The 20,724-nt window shown below is 35.8% G+C and overlaps 1 protein-coding gene across 1 annotated transcript; it reads right to left on the reverse strand.

The window, feature by feature from the left end:
- Positions 1 to 6,832: 6,832 nt before the first annotated feature.
- On the reverse strand, positions 6,833 to 20,005 carry LOC136829590 (uncharacterized). Its single transcript, XM_067088437.1, has 3 exons — positions 19,788 to 20,005; positions 9,200 to 9,320; positions 6,833 to 6,919 (listed from the first exon to the last, which is right to left on the reverse strand). The coding sequence occupies exons 1-3, from the start codon at positions 20,003 to 20,005 to the stop codon at positions 6,833 to 6,835; spliced, it is 426 nt and encodes a 141-aa protein (XP_066944538.1).
- Positions 20,006 to 20,724: the final 719 nt, after the last annotated feature.

The following is a 20,724-nucleotide window of genomic DNA, read 5'->3' on the forward strand; positions in this document are numbered from 1 at the left end:
TGGACTGCGAAGGATTCTCTGTCGAAGGTAGGCTACTGTATTTGCTTTCTACCGGAGTTTGTATTCTGTTGAAGAATCCTAAAAGCCGAATTGTTCGTTGATTGAATCAGTCGTGAACATAAACATTGCACTAGGGTTGGGGAATCCCAGAGTATTTGCGTTTACTAAAGCGTCCTTGGTAGTTTTCAGGGCATCACATAGGGCGTGACCCAGTTGGGAGTCTTGTTTCCTCTCAGGGTGGAGAACAGACTTAGAGACCTAGAGCGAGGTTAGACCAGCACTTTATGCAACCGACCTTTCAAATAGTGCTATGAACATACCAGATGATGTCACACTTATTGGAAGGCTTAATCAATTTTGTCCTTAATACAGTTACTGTACTGTATTATCCTAAGCAAAAACTTGTTACTTTGGTAGTTAGCTATGTTAGCTTTGAAACAAATTGGAGTCTTATTAATCTTACAAATCAGGTTACTGTATATGCCATTTTTTCTGAGTCAAATTGTTGTATTCATCAAAACAAAAATAAATAAAAAAACAACCCCTGAGTTCTACCTCATACACTTTCTTACCTGCAACGTAATGCTGATTCTTGAAGACTGCATGCAACCGCTTTGACCTTTTTTTTTAAATTGCGTGTATACTTTTAAGAAAATAATTTATCTTTAACCAAGTAATAAGAAACTTACTTAACTGTCACAAGGTTAAGAATAGTGCGTTTTCATAGAAAAAATTAAGTCTTTTAATCTTTGCAAATATATACAGAAAAACGAAAGAGCACAGTTGCAATGCTTGCACATGAGTATATAAGGCACTACCAAGAGGGGCGTTCTGTTGGTGTGAAATATGGTGTCAGAGGTGAGATTTATATCATTTACCTCCAGGACATTGCTGCTGCGCGTTGAGGGTGCAACGATTACTGGTGTTTTCAGCAATACTTTTTCTTGATAATGATATTACAGCCCTTTAACGGATCTGAAGAAAGCCAACAATCACTTTAATAAATTATGTCTGATCATCCGTCGACCCACATAAAGAAAAGCGATCCTTGGGGGCAGATCTCAAAATTAGGCATAAGAGGCAAAGTCCAACTGAAGATACAGAAACAATGTCTAGGTAATACCAAAGGGTGTTTCTAGCTAGTCAGGTTCAAAGAGTCTAACGGAAGCCTGATGTCTCATAAGTCTTAAACAGGAACTGCTATGATTTTCTGGGGGTCAAGAAGCAATCAAGAAGTCTGATCAGATTCAAGCGCCATGACACCTGATCTCAGAGAAATGTGACAAAAGAAAAAGTTCCCCGTTAGAAGAAGTTCCTACAATTTCAGAGGTCTTTTGAGTCACCCGGCGTTGGACTGGGTGATTTTACACACACACACACACACACACACACACACACACACACACACACACACACACACACACACACACACACATATATATATATATATATATATATATATATATATATATATATATGTACATATAAATTGTATGTATATACAGCACAAGCATATTTTACGGCAGACTTTTCTTTATTTTCAAGTGCCTATGCACTTGCATTTACAGAAGACGTAAAACTGACTGCGCCAAGAAAGTATTATCATAATGTGGAAAGGCATGGGGAGCTCTGATGGATGTGTAGCTTCTTCATTGTGGAATGAAGAAGACAGCGACTTCAAGCGAATGCCCCTGGACGTCTTCAACCGCTCAAATCTGCCGTGTATCTTTCTGTTGGGAAACATCGTTACTCTGGGAGGATGCAAGGAACTTATAGGACTGCTCTTGTTTCCGAGGCTGACTTCGAGGAGGACTGAAAGCCTCTCAGTATGAACTGTGTTAGGTGACTGAGGGAATATGGGACCGGCTGGATTTATAGATATAAAATCAGAAGAAGAGTAGAAGCCTCTGAGAACGAACTGAGTTTGGCGTTGGGTGGCTGGAGGCCTCTGAAGCTCTCTCTGGTTCCGGGGTATTAAAGGAGAGTCACTCGCCTGAGAAATTTTTTAATCATTTTTCAAAACTGCGGCATGCAGGAAATTTTTGAATTTTGAAAGTTTCCGATTCTTGTTTTTCGATAATTTTGGCTGAACTCTGCTATATATTAGAATGCAATTCCATTGTGAATCTAGATTAGCCTGAAGACGACCATGGACAATCTTGCTGATCTTCCTTGGTCGCCTTCAGGCTAATCTAGACTGGCTGTAGGTTTAGGAATGAATTAATTTAGCAGTATATACAGTATATATATATATATATATATATATATATATATATATATATATATATATATATATATATATATATATATATATGAACAAAGTTCCAGCCACAAAGGAAAGTGAAACAATGGAGATGCCAAGTACTTTCGTCTCATTACCAAGACAAGGTCACAGCGACTAAAGATATACAGAGACAAGGACATATATATATGGTGGGTATAAGTCCTTGGGAATACAAAAATGTGGGAGGTCACAGAACAGTCAACGGATTAACACCGTTCTGTGACCTCCCACACTTTTTTTTGTTCCCCTAGGACTTATACCCACCTATATATATACGCCCTTGTCTATGCATATCTTGGTAATGAGACGAAAGTACTTAGCGTCTCCATTGTTTCACTTACCTTTGTGGCTGAAACTTGTTCGTATAATCATCATGTTTTTACCTTTTCGTGAAATGGGACAATTACAAGTAGGCTATTCGAGACCGGACTAAATCAGCATATATATATATATATATATATATATATATATATATATATATATATATATATATATATATATATATATATAATATTTATATATGTATATATATACATACTGTATATATATATATATATATATATATATATATATATATATATATATATATATAGATGGAACTGTCCAGTTTCTTTTAAAGTTTCATATCAAAATCATATTTTTATTACCTAAACTTTGCTCTGAGGGAATAAGTGACATGTTTGTAACTTGTGCAATTGTAAGGGGTGGCTGCAGTATCGGCAACACGGATGTCCCTGTTTGCTATTCACTCATGCAATTCTGCAACGGCATCAGTGAGCTTGTACATTGCTTAAAGAGTATTAAGTTAACTAGCAACAAAATATTTGCCACTATTTACTAACTTAACCCCTAGATGCCGAAACGTAAGAATAAATTTCTCGATGAATATTCCATCGAATTGATATTTATCAGGCAAAGGAAAAGGTGTTTTGAAGCTAATAATGGAGTATGTGGCTGAACATTCAATGCTGAGCGCGGGAAAAGTCTGATCCAGGACTAAAGAATATTCTTGAGACCTTGAGTCTGATATAAATCAGCATAGAGAAGCATCGAAGCAAAAGCGTCGAATGCTGTTTATTGATGCCTCAATTTCAAAACATACAAAAAATAAAAACTTCTCGTTAAAAAATACAGCAGGAAATATATATATATATATATATATATATATATATATGTGTGTGTGTGTGTGTGTGTGTGTGTGTGTGTGTGTGTGTGTGTGTGTGTGTGTGTGTGTGTGTGTGTGTGTGTGTGTGTGTGTGTGTGTGTGTAGAATCTACTGGTCACTTTTTACCAGATATATATGTAATTGTAATAACACAATGCCCTCTTAACCTTTCGAATTCTTCGGGTTTTTTTTCGATAAGTTTATCAGTACGAGTGTATCCAAAAAAAGCGAAGAATTCATTAGTTAAGAGGGCATTAGAAGTATTACAATTATATATATACAGTATATAAATATATATATATATATATATATATATATATATATATATATATATATATATATATGTATGTATGTATGTATGTATGTATGAATATATCTATCTATCTATCTATATCTATCTATCTATATATATATATATATATATATATATATATATATATATATATATAAATACGTAACTTTAAGCTTTCCCCCGTTAAAGGGTGGAGCCTTCAAATGCTGCGTTTACGATTACAGATACATACTTTCATACGAATATGAAGCACTAAGGTACGAACATAAACAAAATAAAATTATGTGTATTTCTGTTCGTATATGGTCTCATATATCCCTTAAGTAAGCACTTAGGCACATCCCTCAGCGGAAAGACAAGTCTCGTAATTTTAGCACTTCCTGTTACTGAAAAAGCAAGGGGTAAGGGAACCGAGAGGAGTCTTCTCCCGGTAAATGCTTCCATCTAGTGGCAGTTGTCAGAACTAAAGTCACTGGTGATAAGCGACATCTCCGCCATCATCGAGAGTTCTTTGGCTGTCTGTTATATTGTCAGTCAGCTAAGGCAGTGGATATTTCATATTCAAAACTGGGACACCCCGTTATAAATATCAATTACATTTCGTCATGAAGCAATTCTTTCAGCTCAATATAAAAAATATAAAGACCAAATTTTCCTTCATCGGCCAAATCTTTCCAACAATTTTTGCGATACCAGGTAATGTTTTATCATTCATTAGTGTATGGAAGATTTGTAACTGTTCCGCTTCTTGCTAAAAAGAAGAAGAAGAAAGGAGAGAGAGAGAGAGAGAGAGAGAGAGAGAGAGAGAGAGAGAGAGAGAGAGAGAGAGAGAGAGATCGGAATGAAAAACGAAAATTTCTTCTGAATTAGTGTGAAATAACGGCAGCTATTTCACAGCTGATAATGCTCGATATCGTCCACATGGTATCCGTTGCACTGACATTTATTACATCCAAGAATCTTGCATTCAGAATTGTTAATAAAGTCCTCAAAGCCTTAAATATAGAAAGGAACACTTTAAAAGAATGTTCCAGTAACCAACAGAAAAATGCGTGAAAGAAATATTTCATGGGAAAGCTAAAGGTAAAAACTTTTGTTGAGAATACGCCTCGATAATTATATATCGATTTTCAATCACAAAATTTTTTAGTAGAAATCATTGAAGTGTATCGTTGTGTAAAATTTTCATTTCCTTGCCACTGAAAATAATTTTGTAGATTAAATAAAAAAAAATAAGCAATAGAGAAGCGAAGGAATGAAATTATTAAGGCAAATAAAAGTTTAGAGTAGGTAAAACTAATTGAGAGACCCACTGAGCTCCTTACATTGGTTAAAATTTTATTATTTATATAATCAGAACAAAAAATTAAGTTGCAAGATTCATATAAGAAACACGCTTTAACACAACATAAAGCAGAATCTTCATGAGACAGATAAGATCTTCAATAAACCTATTCACAAATGGTAGTGAACAGAGTTGTGATTCCATAGTCCACTGTCGCATAATTAGGAGTCTTTTGCAGATCTCACCATGCCAGTTAAACAACCTCTGATATATGCACGTACTTGCAACATAAGGTTCTCCCAATTTTTTCTCTTTTATTTGAATGGATATATTATTTGGTTGAGTAATACTATATTTAAATATTTCGTGATGAATATATACATATGAATATGTATATGAATATATATATGAATATATATATGCATATATATAGTGTATATATATATATTGTCATGGGCGCAGTCGTGGTAGTTGAAGGATGATTCTAAACTATGCCTTTGGAAATGTCGACTGACTAACGGGCGCCACACTCCAGTGATCAGAATGTAATGCTTTAGTGAACTTAACACAACTCAATATCAATCAAAGAAGGGTTGAAGGTAAACTTAGGGTGTCCACTTAAAACATATAAAGGTATCAGAAGATGAAATATATACAGGAGCAATCAAAAGAGCTCCATGGCACTATCAAAATTACTGTAATAAATGGCAATCAACAAAACAAGAGTGCCACACTACTGCAAGCTATGTGTCTATGCCTGACTATAGGATAACACACTTTGTAGAATGGGGAATAGGATCCTTAGATAGTACAAGATGGAGTGCTGTAGGCAAACCAATGTTCACACTGGGAATCTGGAAATCTTGACCGGATATGGCACATGCAGTTTGCAAGAAGATGGCACCATTGATCTACAGGTGATTTTACACAACAGGTTACTCAAAACACGGATCTGCAATGCAGTGGATGTTGTAACATACTAGGGAATTATGAGTGAAAATTAAACTGGAATACGTACGCAAAATGAAAAAGCAGGCAACAAAAGCACAGATCCTTAACACTGAGAATAATCAATCACTGAACTTTTAACACTGCCTTCGAAACATAAGTAAGATTAACACTGCATGGTATTCCAACACTTATAAAACAAATTCACCACAGTCAAAATCATGAGAAATCTCTGAGGTAGAATTCAAAAGGGAATGGATATGAGAACAGGTGAACATGTGGAAAACTCAAGTAAAAGGTAAAAATGGTGAGGCCGGACAAACAACTCCCATTCACTTTACCTTGGTTCATGGACAAGACTTGGCTAGATTAGAGCCAGTTCTCGTAGCAGGAATAACCATGGAAGCAGTGTCGTGTACAGTTCCCCACCAGAAAGGAATCAGATGAGAAGTAGAAGGGTGCTTCGGGATCACAGAGTCATCAGTGCTCAAGGTCCAAGGCAGTTTGGTAAGGACCACCTTCATTGTCAACATCACAGAGACATCTAGTGAGGACTCAATCAGAGTTCCTATCCAACAGGGTACGCGACAGGGAGACGTTGTAAAGTACACTAGCCAAGGATGTCCCGTCGCAGCCAGCATTTACACATCGGCGTCGACAGTGGTCGTGTTTTGACAGTCCCTCCTTAATGAGTTAATCTATTGTTCTCTTCTCAGGGCATGCAGATAATCTTGGCAGGTACCTCAAAGGTCGTTGAGAGCTGGCCAGTAAAAGGTTCAAGGGATAGAGATAACAATAAAAAGATGATTAGACTTTAGAGGCGAGGTTATGAGGACGGAGATGTGGGTGCAGGACAGGTCAAGGAAGTGACCCGCGGTAGTGGTTGCAGGTAGCAAGGCGGGGAGAATTTTCCCTCGAATAGGTCTCAGGGAAATTGACTGGGGACTGATTAACAATATGTGGAGAGTGTGAAGTCTCAAAGGAATTTTCTTGGGTGGCGATTATCAGCTTTCGCAAGTTGCTTTTAAATTACTCAGGGAACGTTTGCAATTACCTGCCCATTTGACATCTGGGCGGCCATAAGCGACAATGGAGTGGTGTGGGAGAAAAGTCAGTTAACGTCACACAAATATCTTGTAGTTCTTTAACATTTTACTTTAATTTGTATCTCAATATTAGTATGGAAAAAGCATAAAACAAACGGTCAAAAGGACGTTTGTAACTATATATACATATACACATACACACACATATATATATATATATATATATATATATATATATATATATATATATATATATATATATATATATATATATATATATATATATATATATAGACATATTAGGCACATAGACATATATATGTATATATATATACACATATACATACATACATATATATATATATATATATATATATATATATATATATATATATATATATATATATATATGATTGTAATAACCACAATGATCTTAGTTTCTCGGTTGCTTTTTTTAAGAAATTCTGACGTCCATTGCGGGATTCGAATCTGCATTCGGTATATCAGAAGGAGGTCACGGTAACACTCTCTCTCTCTCTCTCTCTCTCTCTCTCTCTCTCTCTCTCTCTCTCTCTCTCTCTCTCTATATATATATATATATATATATATATATATATATATATATATATATATATATATATATATATATATATATATATATATATCCTATCATCCAGGCACAGGCTCCTTCATCAGGGGAAAAATGTAATCAACTAATAACGTTATATCCCCTCTCATCCCCAAAATGTCTCTTGAACATTGCCTTGTCATATTAGCGTTGACGATGATGTTGATGGCAATTGTCCTCTTCGTTACTCACTTTTCCTGCAGCCTCCTTCACCCCCCCCAAGTCTCCATTTTGTCTAATTTACACCGACACTTCACAAACCAAAACTAAACCCACTCTTCATAGGTTAGTGAATAGTGTATAGCTTTGCATCTACTAGCATTAAATGCTGTACCTTAGCCCCTCAATATGAATATATATATATATATATATATATATATATATATATATATATATATATATATATATATATATAATAGATAGAACCTCATTCAAACTGGATGGTATTTAGTGGAGATATTTATTCAGAAAAGTTACAGACTTTCTAGGACAAACAGTCCTCGTTGTCCTAGAAAGCTTGTAACTTTTTCTGAATGAATATCTCCACTAGATATCATCCAGTTTGGATGAGGTCCTGTTATTAATTCTACTAATGCACAGAACAATTGTATGTATAAAGTTTATATAATATATATATATTAATATATATATATATATACATATATATATATATATACATACTTATACTGTATATATATATATACATATAAATATGTATATATATATATATATATATAATATATATATATATGGATATATATATATATATATATATATATATATATATATATATATATATATATATATATATATATATATATATATATAATATAATGGACATATACTGTGTATACATACTTACATACACACACACATCTATGTAAACGTTGGAGTTAAGAGATTACGTACTATATACAAATCTGAATATACGTGCGGGTTTAATTGTACGTTCAGACATAGCACGCACAGCAAATGAAAGCCACGTATCACCAAGAAATTATTTTCGTCAGACAGTCAGTATGAAATGTCATTTCAGATGACCAAAAAAATAGGAAATCATAAAGGTACCGGTGATCGAGATGTCAGTCATTTGTGTTTTCTTTAAAACGAAAATGAAACGGCAAAGGGAGAACGACATCTGAAAAATAAAAACCGGAATGAAGAGAAATATCAAAAGAAGAACAAAATTTAGAAAAAATTAGATAAGAGAGAAGAAAAAGAGGAAGAACGTAAACAAAAGATGAAGATCAGAACGAAAAAAAAGCGAAAAGAAAAGAAACAATAACACAAGAAAGAGAATAGGAACTCTCGACCCCTTCCTAACTGAGATCTCTCTCTCTCTCTCTCTCTCTCTCTCGCTCTCTCTCTCTCTCTCTCTCTCTCTGAGACCATCCAATCAAAAGACCTGCCCCTTAATAAAGTGATGTGTAATAAAAAAGGAAAAACTCAGATAAATGCACATCCGATAGCGACCCCCAAGTGAGAGGCTGAGCAATAACAGATAATAGCTAACAAGGAAAAGGAGGCAAAGGGGCGACAGTAAATCAAGACTTGGGGTGAGGAGGAGGAGGAGGAGGAGGAGGAGGAGGAGGAGGAGGAGGAGGAGGAGGAGGAGGAGGAGGAGGAAGAGGAGGATAGAGGCAAGGACAGATGCAGAGATGAAAAAAGAGGACTGGAATAAAGAAGTAACAGAAAACAAATAGGAAGGAAAAAAGTAAAAGTAATAACAGATATGAGAAAGAGGATGATGAACAGAAAGAGAAAAAATAATAAAGTAGAAAGGTGGGAAGAACTTGAAAAAGGTAAGTTTAGGAGAGGAGAAGGAAACTAGAATTGTTAGAGATGTTGAAAAAACCATAATGATGAGGATGAACATTCCAAATCTGAGAAGAGAGCGGAAGGGAGCAGTGTGCGAAAGTACCCCTTAAAACAGGAAGGAAACAGAGAGAGAGAGAGAGAGAGAGAGAGAGAGAGAGAGAGAGAGAGAGAGAGAGAGAGAGCTTCGTCCCCTTCCTCTGTAAAGACATCATAACCTAATCATGGCTATAAAAAATAGAGGGAGGGGCCCTGGGTGAGCGTCGGAGGTCTGGGGGCGAGGGGGGGGAGTACCTGGGGCGAGAGAGGTGATATATCATGACGCCTTGGACGGGAGAATGGGAACTCTAGATAAAGGAATCAAATATCTTGCTTTTTTGTTTTCTTTTTCTTTTCGGAAGGAAGGGGTGGGGGAGGTGCCTGTTCAGAAAAGAGGGGAGGAGACAAAAGAAAGAAAAACGGAGTTGGAGCTGTAAGTGGATGAGCAGGATAATTAGATGAAGCTTAGATAGATAAACACACACATAGATAGATGGAGACAGAGACAGAGGTAAATGATCGGAGAATTTTAAACAATTTTATTTTAGAAATATCCGTAAGTAGGTGACGAGGCCAATTATTTATAACTTAAAACAGACAGTCTAACAGAGGGCGAGTCTCCCAATAGTCTGACGTATCAAATTATTTTACAAGTAGTTTTTTTAATATTTACATAACGAAGTTTCGCAGTTGTACTAAATATAAACTACTAATTGTCGCTCCAATAAGACTTAAATTTTGTACTAAGCTTTAGGTATTTTCACAACTTTATTTTGTAAGAAGAAATCTTCCCCAGAAACGATGGGTCTAAGATGCCGAATTTTCATATATTTAAAAGTATTTTAGCTCATGCTGTCACGGACCATACTCTCCTGAATCCGCTCTTCATAAACTGAATACAGCCTGACTGAACAGTTTACAGGGAAGACAAAAACATCCCAGACGAGAAATGTAAGATTACTTGAATGATTGGCAATTATAATCACTCAATTAGGTGAATTTTCACTCGACAGAGCGTCAGGTATGTAAAATATCATTTACGCAATCAGAATATTATCTAAATATTAGTGATGCAATTAGAGAATCCGTGACACAAGGAAAATGCCAGTGACGATGTAGATGACCAAAAACTTCCTGTCTCACGACTCTTCGTGATACAAACTGAAAACAATAGCAATGATAACGTTTGAAAACGATCCTCACGAGTGAAGCCATCACAGAAAACCGAAGAGAAAGGAAAAAGGAAAGCCCTACAAAATTACGTCCCTATTGATAAAATCTTAATGGTAACCACCCTAAAAATAAAGTAAAAAATATTTCATGCTTTTTCGTGAAGATAGAAAACTCATTTTAGATAAGAGTTTTTATGTTCTTATTTATGTAGCTGTTTGATAGTATGCTGACTTGTTCCTTGCTTCCTGTCGTTCCATTGTCTTTCATGTTTTTGCTAATTAAGATACCGATTTGTTTATTCGTCTCATAATTTATTTACATTTTTTAGCCGACCTGCTTAACGTGACACTAATAAGGTGTTGGTGCTTCCGCTCGCTGGACTATCTTTATCTGCAAATTAAAATGGATTCTGTCAGCGGAATAGTTATTCTTTGGGAACAGAAGGGTTTCACCGTCATTAAAAATACCGGATGCAGAAAGCAAATCACAAACTTATCAAAGGAAGTTTGTAAAAAGTAAGAAAAAGGGAATCGGGAAGGCAGTTGAGCATTATTCTCTGCCCTTTAGGAAGGTGTCTTCGGAGAGAAGTAGTCTTTTCGAGGTGAAGTTCTGGCACATACCCTTCTCTGCTGCATCATGGTTGCGACCCAACACAGTCAACAAACAAAAAGATATGTTTCATGGATTATTTCAACAGGGGCCACGATGGATTTTTCAGAAAACTAGGCTAGAGACGTTTGAACCAGCCCAGTGGAATCGATCTTAGTTCTCTAGCAATACGCCAGCTAACAAGGAGAAGCCCCAGAAGTATTTACCGGATTTCGTGGCGACAGAGCCAGACGTTATGGCCATGGGGCTAACAACTTTATAACAAAAATCACTTCTGTCTGCAAATTTGCAGTAGAGCTGATGAATCCGTTGTGCGCGTAACGGGATTATAATGGGGCACAAGAAACCAAACGCATTTTGGACGATGCAACAAACTGTAGGCATCTCCTGCGAGCAGCAGTGCGTCAAGATGTGGGATTAGAAAACAGCGGTGTGTGAGAACGATGCTGAAAGAGCTCAACAGAATTAAAAAAAAAAAAAAAAAAGCGAGTTCCAGAAGCATCAGTGGTACTAGAACGTGAGGTTATGAGCCGATCTCCCCCAAAGGAACTCGTGTTGGGTTCGTCACGCCATACCCGTATCGGATCCGTTCGTCATCAGCAGTTTGTCTTTCGGACGACGGCGCCATTGTGATCTCTCCCCTGGTCCCGTGTTAGCACTGTGTGTCAATGATGACTATATTTGCCTGGGAATCGGGAAGATATTCATCTGTTATTTACCGATGCGGTAGCCTTTGATGTGTGTGTGTGTTTGTGTGTGTGTGTGTGTCTCAGCCACGCTCGTGTTCTTTAGTCTGAGTTTTTTGTTTTATTTGTTTTTATTTCTGTTTTCCTGCCTTGTTATCTGGTTATGTGCCAGATTTTGCTCTCTTTCCTAACTTAGTCCTTTGTTTTTGTTATCACAAGATTTTCCTTGTTACCTGGATTTGCTGTTTATCTCTTCTATGTACTTATTCACCATGTTATTTACCTATTTTTTTTATTCATTTATTTGTATATTTAATCCTTACTGAGTGTTTGATTTTACTATTTTTCGCTGTAAGTGGTTTAATTAAAGCTATCTGCATATTAAAAATAATGCAGTCTGAGTATGAATTGTTTTGGATTTCAGTAGAGGCTCCCTGTTAATGTTCAAACTTATTTAAGTGTTAAAATATTAATCAATGTAGGAATCCCAACACCCCTTTATACCTTAAATTACTAATCAAATTCCAGTAAATATAAAAAAATCCAGTATCAAAATAACAGTAAGAATAAAAATGAAATTAACATAATCATAGACGAATTTTTTCTTCTGTTTATGCAAGAGAATTTATCACAGGGCCAAATGAAAAGAAATTTAAGTCTTGTAAAAGAAACAGAAGAATAACAATGAAATTGAACAAAGAATAGGAAAACATATAAAGGGTACTCATTTTCTAAAGTCATTTAATCAGGTCTTTCTGTAAATGTTGCTTATTTATTTATCTATAATGAGTCATCCGTTGGTTCTCCTTCACAAGACCAAAGAATTAATTCTTAACTGGGAATGACGCAAGACAAAATTGAAGGAGATGAACTGCCAGGAGGGGAAAACTGAACCGCCAGAATGGAAAGTAAAAGACAACAAGCAACTCACCTGGGGATAAATAACGCAGTAAATAGACTTTGGCATCTATCAGACACATTGCACAGTTATAGCCTAACTGAGTAATAGAGTACGTAAAATCATTTGCAGTTTGGATATGCCAGTGTCATGGTGTCCCTCACATCGGCGAAAAATATAAATTAAAAATGTATTTAACAATTCAAATAGGGAAAGTGTGGCAAATGCGTATAATCACTAATAGTTTGTGTGGCAATTGTTAAACAGTGGATACAATTATTCAGGCAGTGTATTTTTGTAAAAGAAATTGTTCTTTGGCTGAAGAAAGTACTCTGAAACATTTGTAGTATCAAAACCAACCAATGCTATAAAAAAGACGAAATTGCATTAATAACTGTCACTGCTGCATACATAGTTGAAATGTGGGTATTGAAATAGCGTAGGCTGAGTTGCTGCATTCATAGTTGAAATGTGGGCATTGAAATAGCGTAGGCTGAGCCTTGAAAGAATAAACGGTAAAATGACTGACAAAACTATAGCACAAGTTTATTATTTAAGAATGCCTTGGAAACGGAGTCAGTGATTTATTTACAAAAAATTATGACACTAAATATAACACATTTTCAGTAACTTTGTATAATTTTATTGTATGTAATTTTTTTACATACTATTACGCGCATGAAAGAATAATTGGATACTTTTTTTATTAAATGAATTAAAATTAATAGGATATTTTAATATTCTAAGGACTCTTATCATTTTCTGCGAAGGCAACTTGCTCCTGTCCGTTTGAGTCTGATCTTACTTAGAAGGCGAATAAGCAGAAGTCCGTCCTGGGCCTGAAGAATGCCACAAAACGAAAAGGGAATAATGAGTTAGTAGGACATCCTCTTGAATAGAATTAGCAGTTATATTGACATGATTCAGATACCTAAGAAAAAACATACTATAGCAATAAAAAAAAAATTACATGTATCAAAAGAGATGATATGAAAGAAAGAAAAAAAACTAACACACAAATAGACAAAAACACAGAGAAATGGACTCACCATGCTGCAGAACACCCAAGGATTTTGTGCGACCTGCAAAGGGTCACGATGAGGCTAAAAAAACCAACGGAGAAAGACTGACTGGGTGGTTCCTCATTTTAGCACTGACAATTAAGCGTAAAAGAATCCGAATGGCTAAACGGTCGACTCAGATCATAATACCATTTTGTCGAGTAACCGCCCCATGCCTTATCAGCTGTAACGACAACCTCCGTGAGTGACAGCTTCAAAATATACAAGATATGGAAGCAAAAACTTTTCTGAATTTTTCTTTCTCCCTTTCTGTCTCTCCCCGTGTCAGGATACCCTCTCATCCATCATCAAAAGCTTTCGTTAACTCGCAGTGAAAAAAGATCCTCCACGAAAACCGCTCCCAAATTCCATGGTCGTTTACTAAGTACGATTTTCCCTGGCTGAAAACAGCCTGTCCGCCAAGGTTATGGTAAACATATGTCCTTGGCTGAAAACGGACAACTCAATAAGGTGCTCATGCAATGACCTGGTAACAGGTCTGTTCACAAAAGGTACTGATGCACGTGGCTGAAAATGGCCTGTTCAGTAGTGCTGGTGTCCCAGATTGAAAATGGCTCATTCGCGGACGGAAAACAGCTCGTTCAAGAAGATACTGAAGGAACTAGCTTAAATCCGGCATGTGTAAAGCTCACACGTCAACGCAAATAGACCAGACTGATCATTTAACAATAATAAACGAATTACTTCCGCAATACTAGCCTCAACCCAGTTTCAAATATTCTGTAAAATTATATTTTTGAATCACTGAATTCTCGGGTCACTGGTGTTTTTATTTTATCCATGATGAAGAGTTCTGAAAATCTTAGAACTTAATAACTATAATATGTACTGATTTACATTATTACGTTTTTATTTATCTATATTTGTATCTTTTCATTATTTTTTTTATTCGTAATGTCTAATGAAAGCTGAAAAACATGTCCTTCGCTTTCTTCAACAATCATCAGTAATCTCAACAATACTGTACTGTAACGTCAAGGCCTTAATTAAAAAAGTAAAAAATGAGCCGAAGTTTCTTCGGCGCAATCGAGTTTTCTGTACAGCCGCTACAGCGTATAATCAAGGCCACCGAAAATAGATCTCTTTCGGTGATCTCGGTGTAATGGTGTATGAGCCGCGGCCCATGAAACCTTAACCACGGGAAGGTGGTGGCCTATCCTATATCTTCGCCGGAAGCAAGATTATGGCTAATTTTAACCTTATATAAAATAAAAACTACTTAGGCTTGAGGGCTGCAATTTGGTAAGTTTGATGAATTAGAGGGTGGATGATCAACATTCCAATTTACAGCCCTCTAGCCTCAGTAGTTTTTAAGATCTGAGAGCGGACAGAAAAAGTGCGGACGGACAGACAAAGCTGGCATTATAGTTTTCTTTTACAAAAAACTAAAAGTGAGTCTTCATTTCCATTCAGTAAGCAATCCTTTCCTGGTGATGAAATTACCTGTCAGTCAGCACTTACGTCCCAGGATGTTTTTTCTGACGTCGTTTAACTTCTTGAGGCCGAACTTAGCAGCAAGCAAACAAACTTCTTTTTGCATACTGGTGACAATATGGAGTCACGCTTTCGCCAAGGCGTTCATGGGACGGGAATACTTTTCATAGAGATGAATTTTGAGTAAAAGCTTAATTTTAATTCAAACGAAATAACATTTGGAGACACAGGTGCACAAGCAGTGCATATTTAAGAACATTAAGTAAAATAAACTCCACAAAGCCTCCAGTCTTAGTTAATAACTCTTAATTAGCAACTCTTTGCCAATTCTGGCAGTAAGATGCTAAAATAAGCCAGAATAGGCACTTTTTTTACACAAAAGTTTTTAAAACTTGATATTAGACTCATAGTTTATGATGATAGTAGTAATTCCGTGACATAAGTGATATGAAAAGGTAAAAACTTCGAGTATATTGATTGAAACATAAAAAACTTCGAGTATATTCATTGAAGCATAAAAAAACTTCGAGTATATTAATTGAAACGTAAAAAACTTCGAGCATATTAAAGTGAAACATACGGCGGCTAACACAAAGCGACATAACATCAAGCTACTTACAGCTTAAAAAGCCAGAAGGCAGAGCAGTACAAATCAAAAAGATTTAGTGTAACCTGATTAATGGCTATAAAAGTAAGTCAACTAACTAAAGCGACCCAGCCTACCTTTTGCCTAAAGGCCATCATCACCGCCATATTAACATTCAAACTCAAATTCAAGTTCCATCCCAGATTCAGGAGCCTTCTGATACGAAACAGCGCAAAGAGTAAAATCGCCAAGACTGAAACGTCGTTCTTGGAACTGGGGCTTTACAACTGCCGATTCCCTCATCGACTCGTTCAGTTTCCCACGGCCAATAAATGAATATGGAGTGATGGAAAGAATGCATTAGTTACGCGAATTTTGTCGACATGGAAACCAACAGTTATGAAAGCTCCTCGCCATCCCCCACCCTCTCTCTCTCTCTCTCTCTCTCTCTCTCTCTCTCTCTCTCTCTCTCTCTCTCTCTCTCTCTTTCATTCTAAAAGTTATAAATCATTTTCTCTTTCTCTAAATGTTGTAAATAATTCTCTCTCTCTCCCTCTCTCTCTCCACATACATACAGTTAACGGCTCTGTATTTGTTTCCGGTACAGATGGGCTAAAAGTAACATAGAATTTATTGATACTAAAGGATACTATTCACGAAATCTAATTTTTCTCTCTCTCTCTCTCTCTTTCATTCTAAAAGTTATAAATCATTTTCTCTTTCTCTAAATGTTGTAAATGATTCTCTCTCTCTCTCTCTCTCTCTCTCTCTCTCTCTCACACACACACACACACACACATACATACAGCTAACGGTTCTGTATTTGTTTCCGGTACAGATGGGCTAAAAGTAAAGAGAATTTATTGATACTAAAGGATACTACTCACGAAATCTAATCTCTCTCTCTCTCTCTCTCTCTCTCTCTCTCTCTCTCTCTCTCTCTCTCTCTCTCTCTCTCTCTCTCTCTCTCTCTCTCTTATAGCTTTGTTTACCTCCCTGAACGCATCATGGATTCTCCAGGAAAATAGCTGTGGGAGTCTTTATATACATTTTACAGACAAATAAAACTTGTCTGTGTAAAAAAAATGGGTTGATCTGTACAAGGTTTTGAAAATGGTCTTAATTTATTACAAAATTAGAAAAACAAACATATACGGTTTCTATTATCAATATATATTATGTATATATATATACTGTATATATATATATATATATATATATATATATATATATATATATATATATATATATATATATATATATATATACTGTATATACACACTCGTATATAATACATATATCAAGGGCCTACTCGAAGAACAAATTCTTTTAGCTTGTTTCGTGTGAACGTTGCACAAATATTAAATACTATTTAGAATAATGACAATATCTGTATTAGGCAATTCCCCATGCAAGGAACTCGAAATCTCCCGCAGCATCAAGAAGAGACGGATAAACAGACAGGGAGACAGAGAGCCATTTGTGTAATTAATTTGTTTTGGGGTCCGACCGTCCAATTTGGGGTCAGCCATTAAGGCAAAAACACCAGCATTCCCGTCTTCCTTAAATAGTCTCGTATCCGTTCCAATCACGAGAGAGTGGCTGCGATGATTGACCGACGTGACGTTGGTCCTTCCTTCTGCGAGGGGTGGGGGTGTGGTGGGGGAGGGGAGTGAGACGCGGGAGGGAGCAAAGAAGAGGGAGATAGGAGTTGGGAACAGGAGGATTTAAGGGAATGGGGGATTGCAACCCCAGCCTTTGACCACAATTCATCTTTATCTTCTCCTTCCGTATATTCTTCTTCTAATTGTCGTTTTCTTCAATTTTAATTTTCTTTTTCGTAATATATATCACATCTTTTTATCACATCTTTATAACTGCTATACTGGCTTGTACCAGAGTACCAGAGTTTGTTACAAGTTTCAGTAATATTTGGTGTTTTAACAAGACACGGTGAACTAAACCTGCGTTCACAGAGAGTCCTTTTCCCTGGCATGTGACCGGCATGATTGCATACACTCCCTAGGAAAAATGACTGGGATATTGATGTCTGATATTCACAGATGGTTACCCATCTAGGCACTGACAAGACCCAATGTGATGAAAAGACCAAAACAGCAAAAATGTAATTCCAAAATAATATGAAGCAGGCTGAAATAAGAAATTGATATGTTTTGCTGTCAAAAGATATTCACCAAAAACAAAGTTCTAGAGGTGAATAGTACTTTCTACTCTGCATAACATCGACGAATTGCCTTCCAACCGAAATATAGTTTATTACTATTTATGCCAGCTGTTGCACAACAAAGAATGGTGCCTTTACTTTTACAGATTTTGGTACATTATACATGTTACATTTATTCAAAATTACTTTAATTAATTATACTGGTAATTACTCTAATTTTTGCATGAAGCCATGACAAAGAAGCCCTTTTAGTTTTATCCAACATTTACTTACACTTTTTAATACTCAGCTAAAAATAAACTTCAAACAAATAATGTAAAACATACAAAGTCATCATGTACTTGATATAATATAATCGAGATGCAATTGCAAAATCCTTTCACGTGATAAAAATAAAATAGTGGGATATGTACATTAGTTTGCTGTATAAATGACAAATAACGTTGCAAAAATGCTAAAATTTTATTTAGAAAGGGAAATGTATGTATATATATACACACACACACACATATATATATATATATACACACACACATATATATATATATATATATATATATATATATATATATATATATATATATATACATATATACATATATAATGTCTAAGGCATATATATATATATGTACTATATATATAATGTCTAAGGCTATATATATAATATATATATATATATATATATATATATATATATATATATATATATATATATATTAATTCTATGTCTGTAACACATTTGGAAGCCTTGGTAGAAAAAATTTAATATTATTTACTAAAAACAATGAATGAATAAGTATAAAATCCCAATTGCTTTTTTTGCACAATATCGCCTTTGGATGTCAGACGCCGTTGTTCCATTAGTTGAAGCGTTCATCTGTGGGAACAAGGGCGTGGTGCTAGCTACTTCATTCGAAAGTCAATGACATAAACACTTGCAACAGACTTTACAGGTTTGGTTTGAGCGACACTGGGTCACGGCGTTGACAGATATGGTGAGTAAGAGAGAGTAACACAGTCGAAATTCCTATTGCAATATATGATATATGATCATCAGCTTTATATCTATTATCCCTGTACGAATATTCATATCGAACAAACTAAAGATATTGATCTGCTACGAAAGCTTCCAGAAAATACAATGCAAAAGTGTAAAGTTTGTAAACAAACAGATAACAATTCATTACAAAGAGAAGTAGCCTACTGCACATGCAAAATAATCCCAAATGCTTTACTTATATGCATTACATTTAAAATAACTTTAGTAATCTGTTCCTTTTTATTCAATGTTATAAATGAAAATTTAAAAATAGTCCCTCTAAAAGGTCATTTCTCTTTTATCACTTAAATATCTATCTATCTATCTATCTATATATACATATATATATATATATATATATACATATATACAGTATATACATATATACAGTATATACATATATATATATATATATATATATATATATATATATATATATATATATATATATACATACACATATACACACACACAGTATACATATAAGGTCCCCTTAAGCCAGTGGTTATTTTTCCCACCTTCACAGCAAAAGCCCCCAGCGATCCCATTGATTGGGTTGTGGGAAAACGATGTCTCTTTCTTGGAAAATTCACTGTTTGTCCATCGAATTATGACCCCGACTGCTTGCTGACTTGTTGGGGGTCGCAACTAGAATGGAGAAAAGCACTGGGCCAACAGCCACATCCAAAAGACTGCTTGAGAACCTGAACCCATCGGCAGCTGTAGTCATGAGCCCCTCTGAAGGGAAAAGTGAGTAATTCTCTTTTCCATTCTTCATATCTTTCTCAGCCGTCAAAACTTCTTCCCCCATCTTTCTCTCCCTTCCGTCTCTCTCCCGGTACCTCCCTTCTGTCTAACCCCAGCCGTCAGGGAGGATTAAGTCATCGCTTTGGTAATGAAATGAGGCGTCGCTAACTGCTTCCTCCAATATTTGTTTGGCCTGAGGAGAGAAGAACTTCTCTCTCTCTCTCTCTCTCTCTCTCTCTCTCTCTCTCTCTCTCTAAACAATACCCTTCTCTCTTTCTCTGTATTCCATTTTTCTTGTACACTCTCTCTTTCTCTCTCTCTGACTTTAAATAATTATCTTCGCCTCTTTCTCTGCGTTCAATTTCTCTCTCTCTTTCACTCTCTCTCTCTCTCTTTAAATAATTCCCCTCTCTCTTTCTCTGTATTCCATTTTTTCTTTTGTACACACACTCTCTCTCTCTCTTTCTCTGTGTTCCATTTTTCTTGTACACTCTCTCTCTCTCTTTCTCTGTATTCCATTTTTCTTGTACTCTCTCTCTCTCTCTGTACTCCATTTTTCTTGTACTTCTTCCCTCTCTCGCTCCCTTTTGGCGTCAGTACCCTTTGTCACTGTAACGCCAGCAAGTGAGAGAAAAATCATGTCACTATCAGATAATCTTCTCACTGAGATCTCTTTCTCTTTCTCTAGCAATATTTCGTCATCTCAAACTCTCCAATCTCAGTAATGCTAGTTACAAGTCACACTAAACGTACTTTGGCATATTGTAAGTTTCAAACAAGTGA

Source organism: Macrobrachium rosenbergii, chromosome 44, assembly GCF_040412425.1.
Source record: "Macrobrachium rosenbergii isolate ZJJX-2024 chromosome 44, ASM4041242v1, whole genome shotgun sequence".
In the NCBI taxonomy this organism is placed as follows: domain Eukaryota; kingdom Metazoa; phylum Arthropoda; class Malacostraca; order Decapoda; family Palaemonidae; genus Macrobrachium; species Macrobrachium rosenbergii.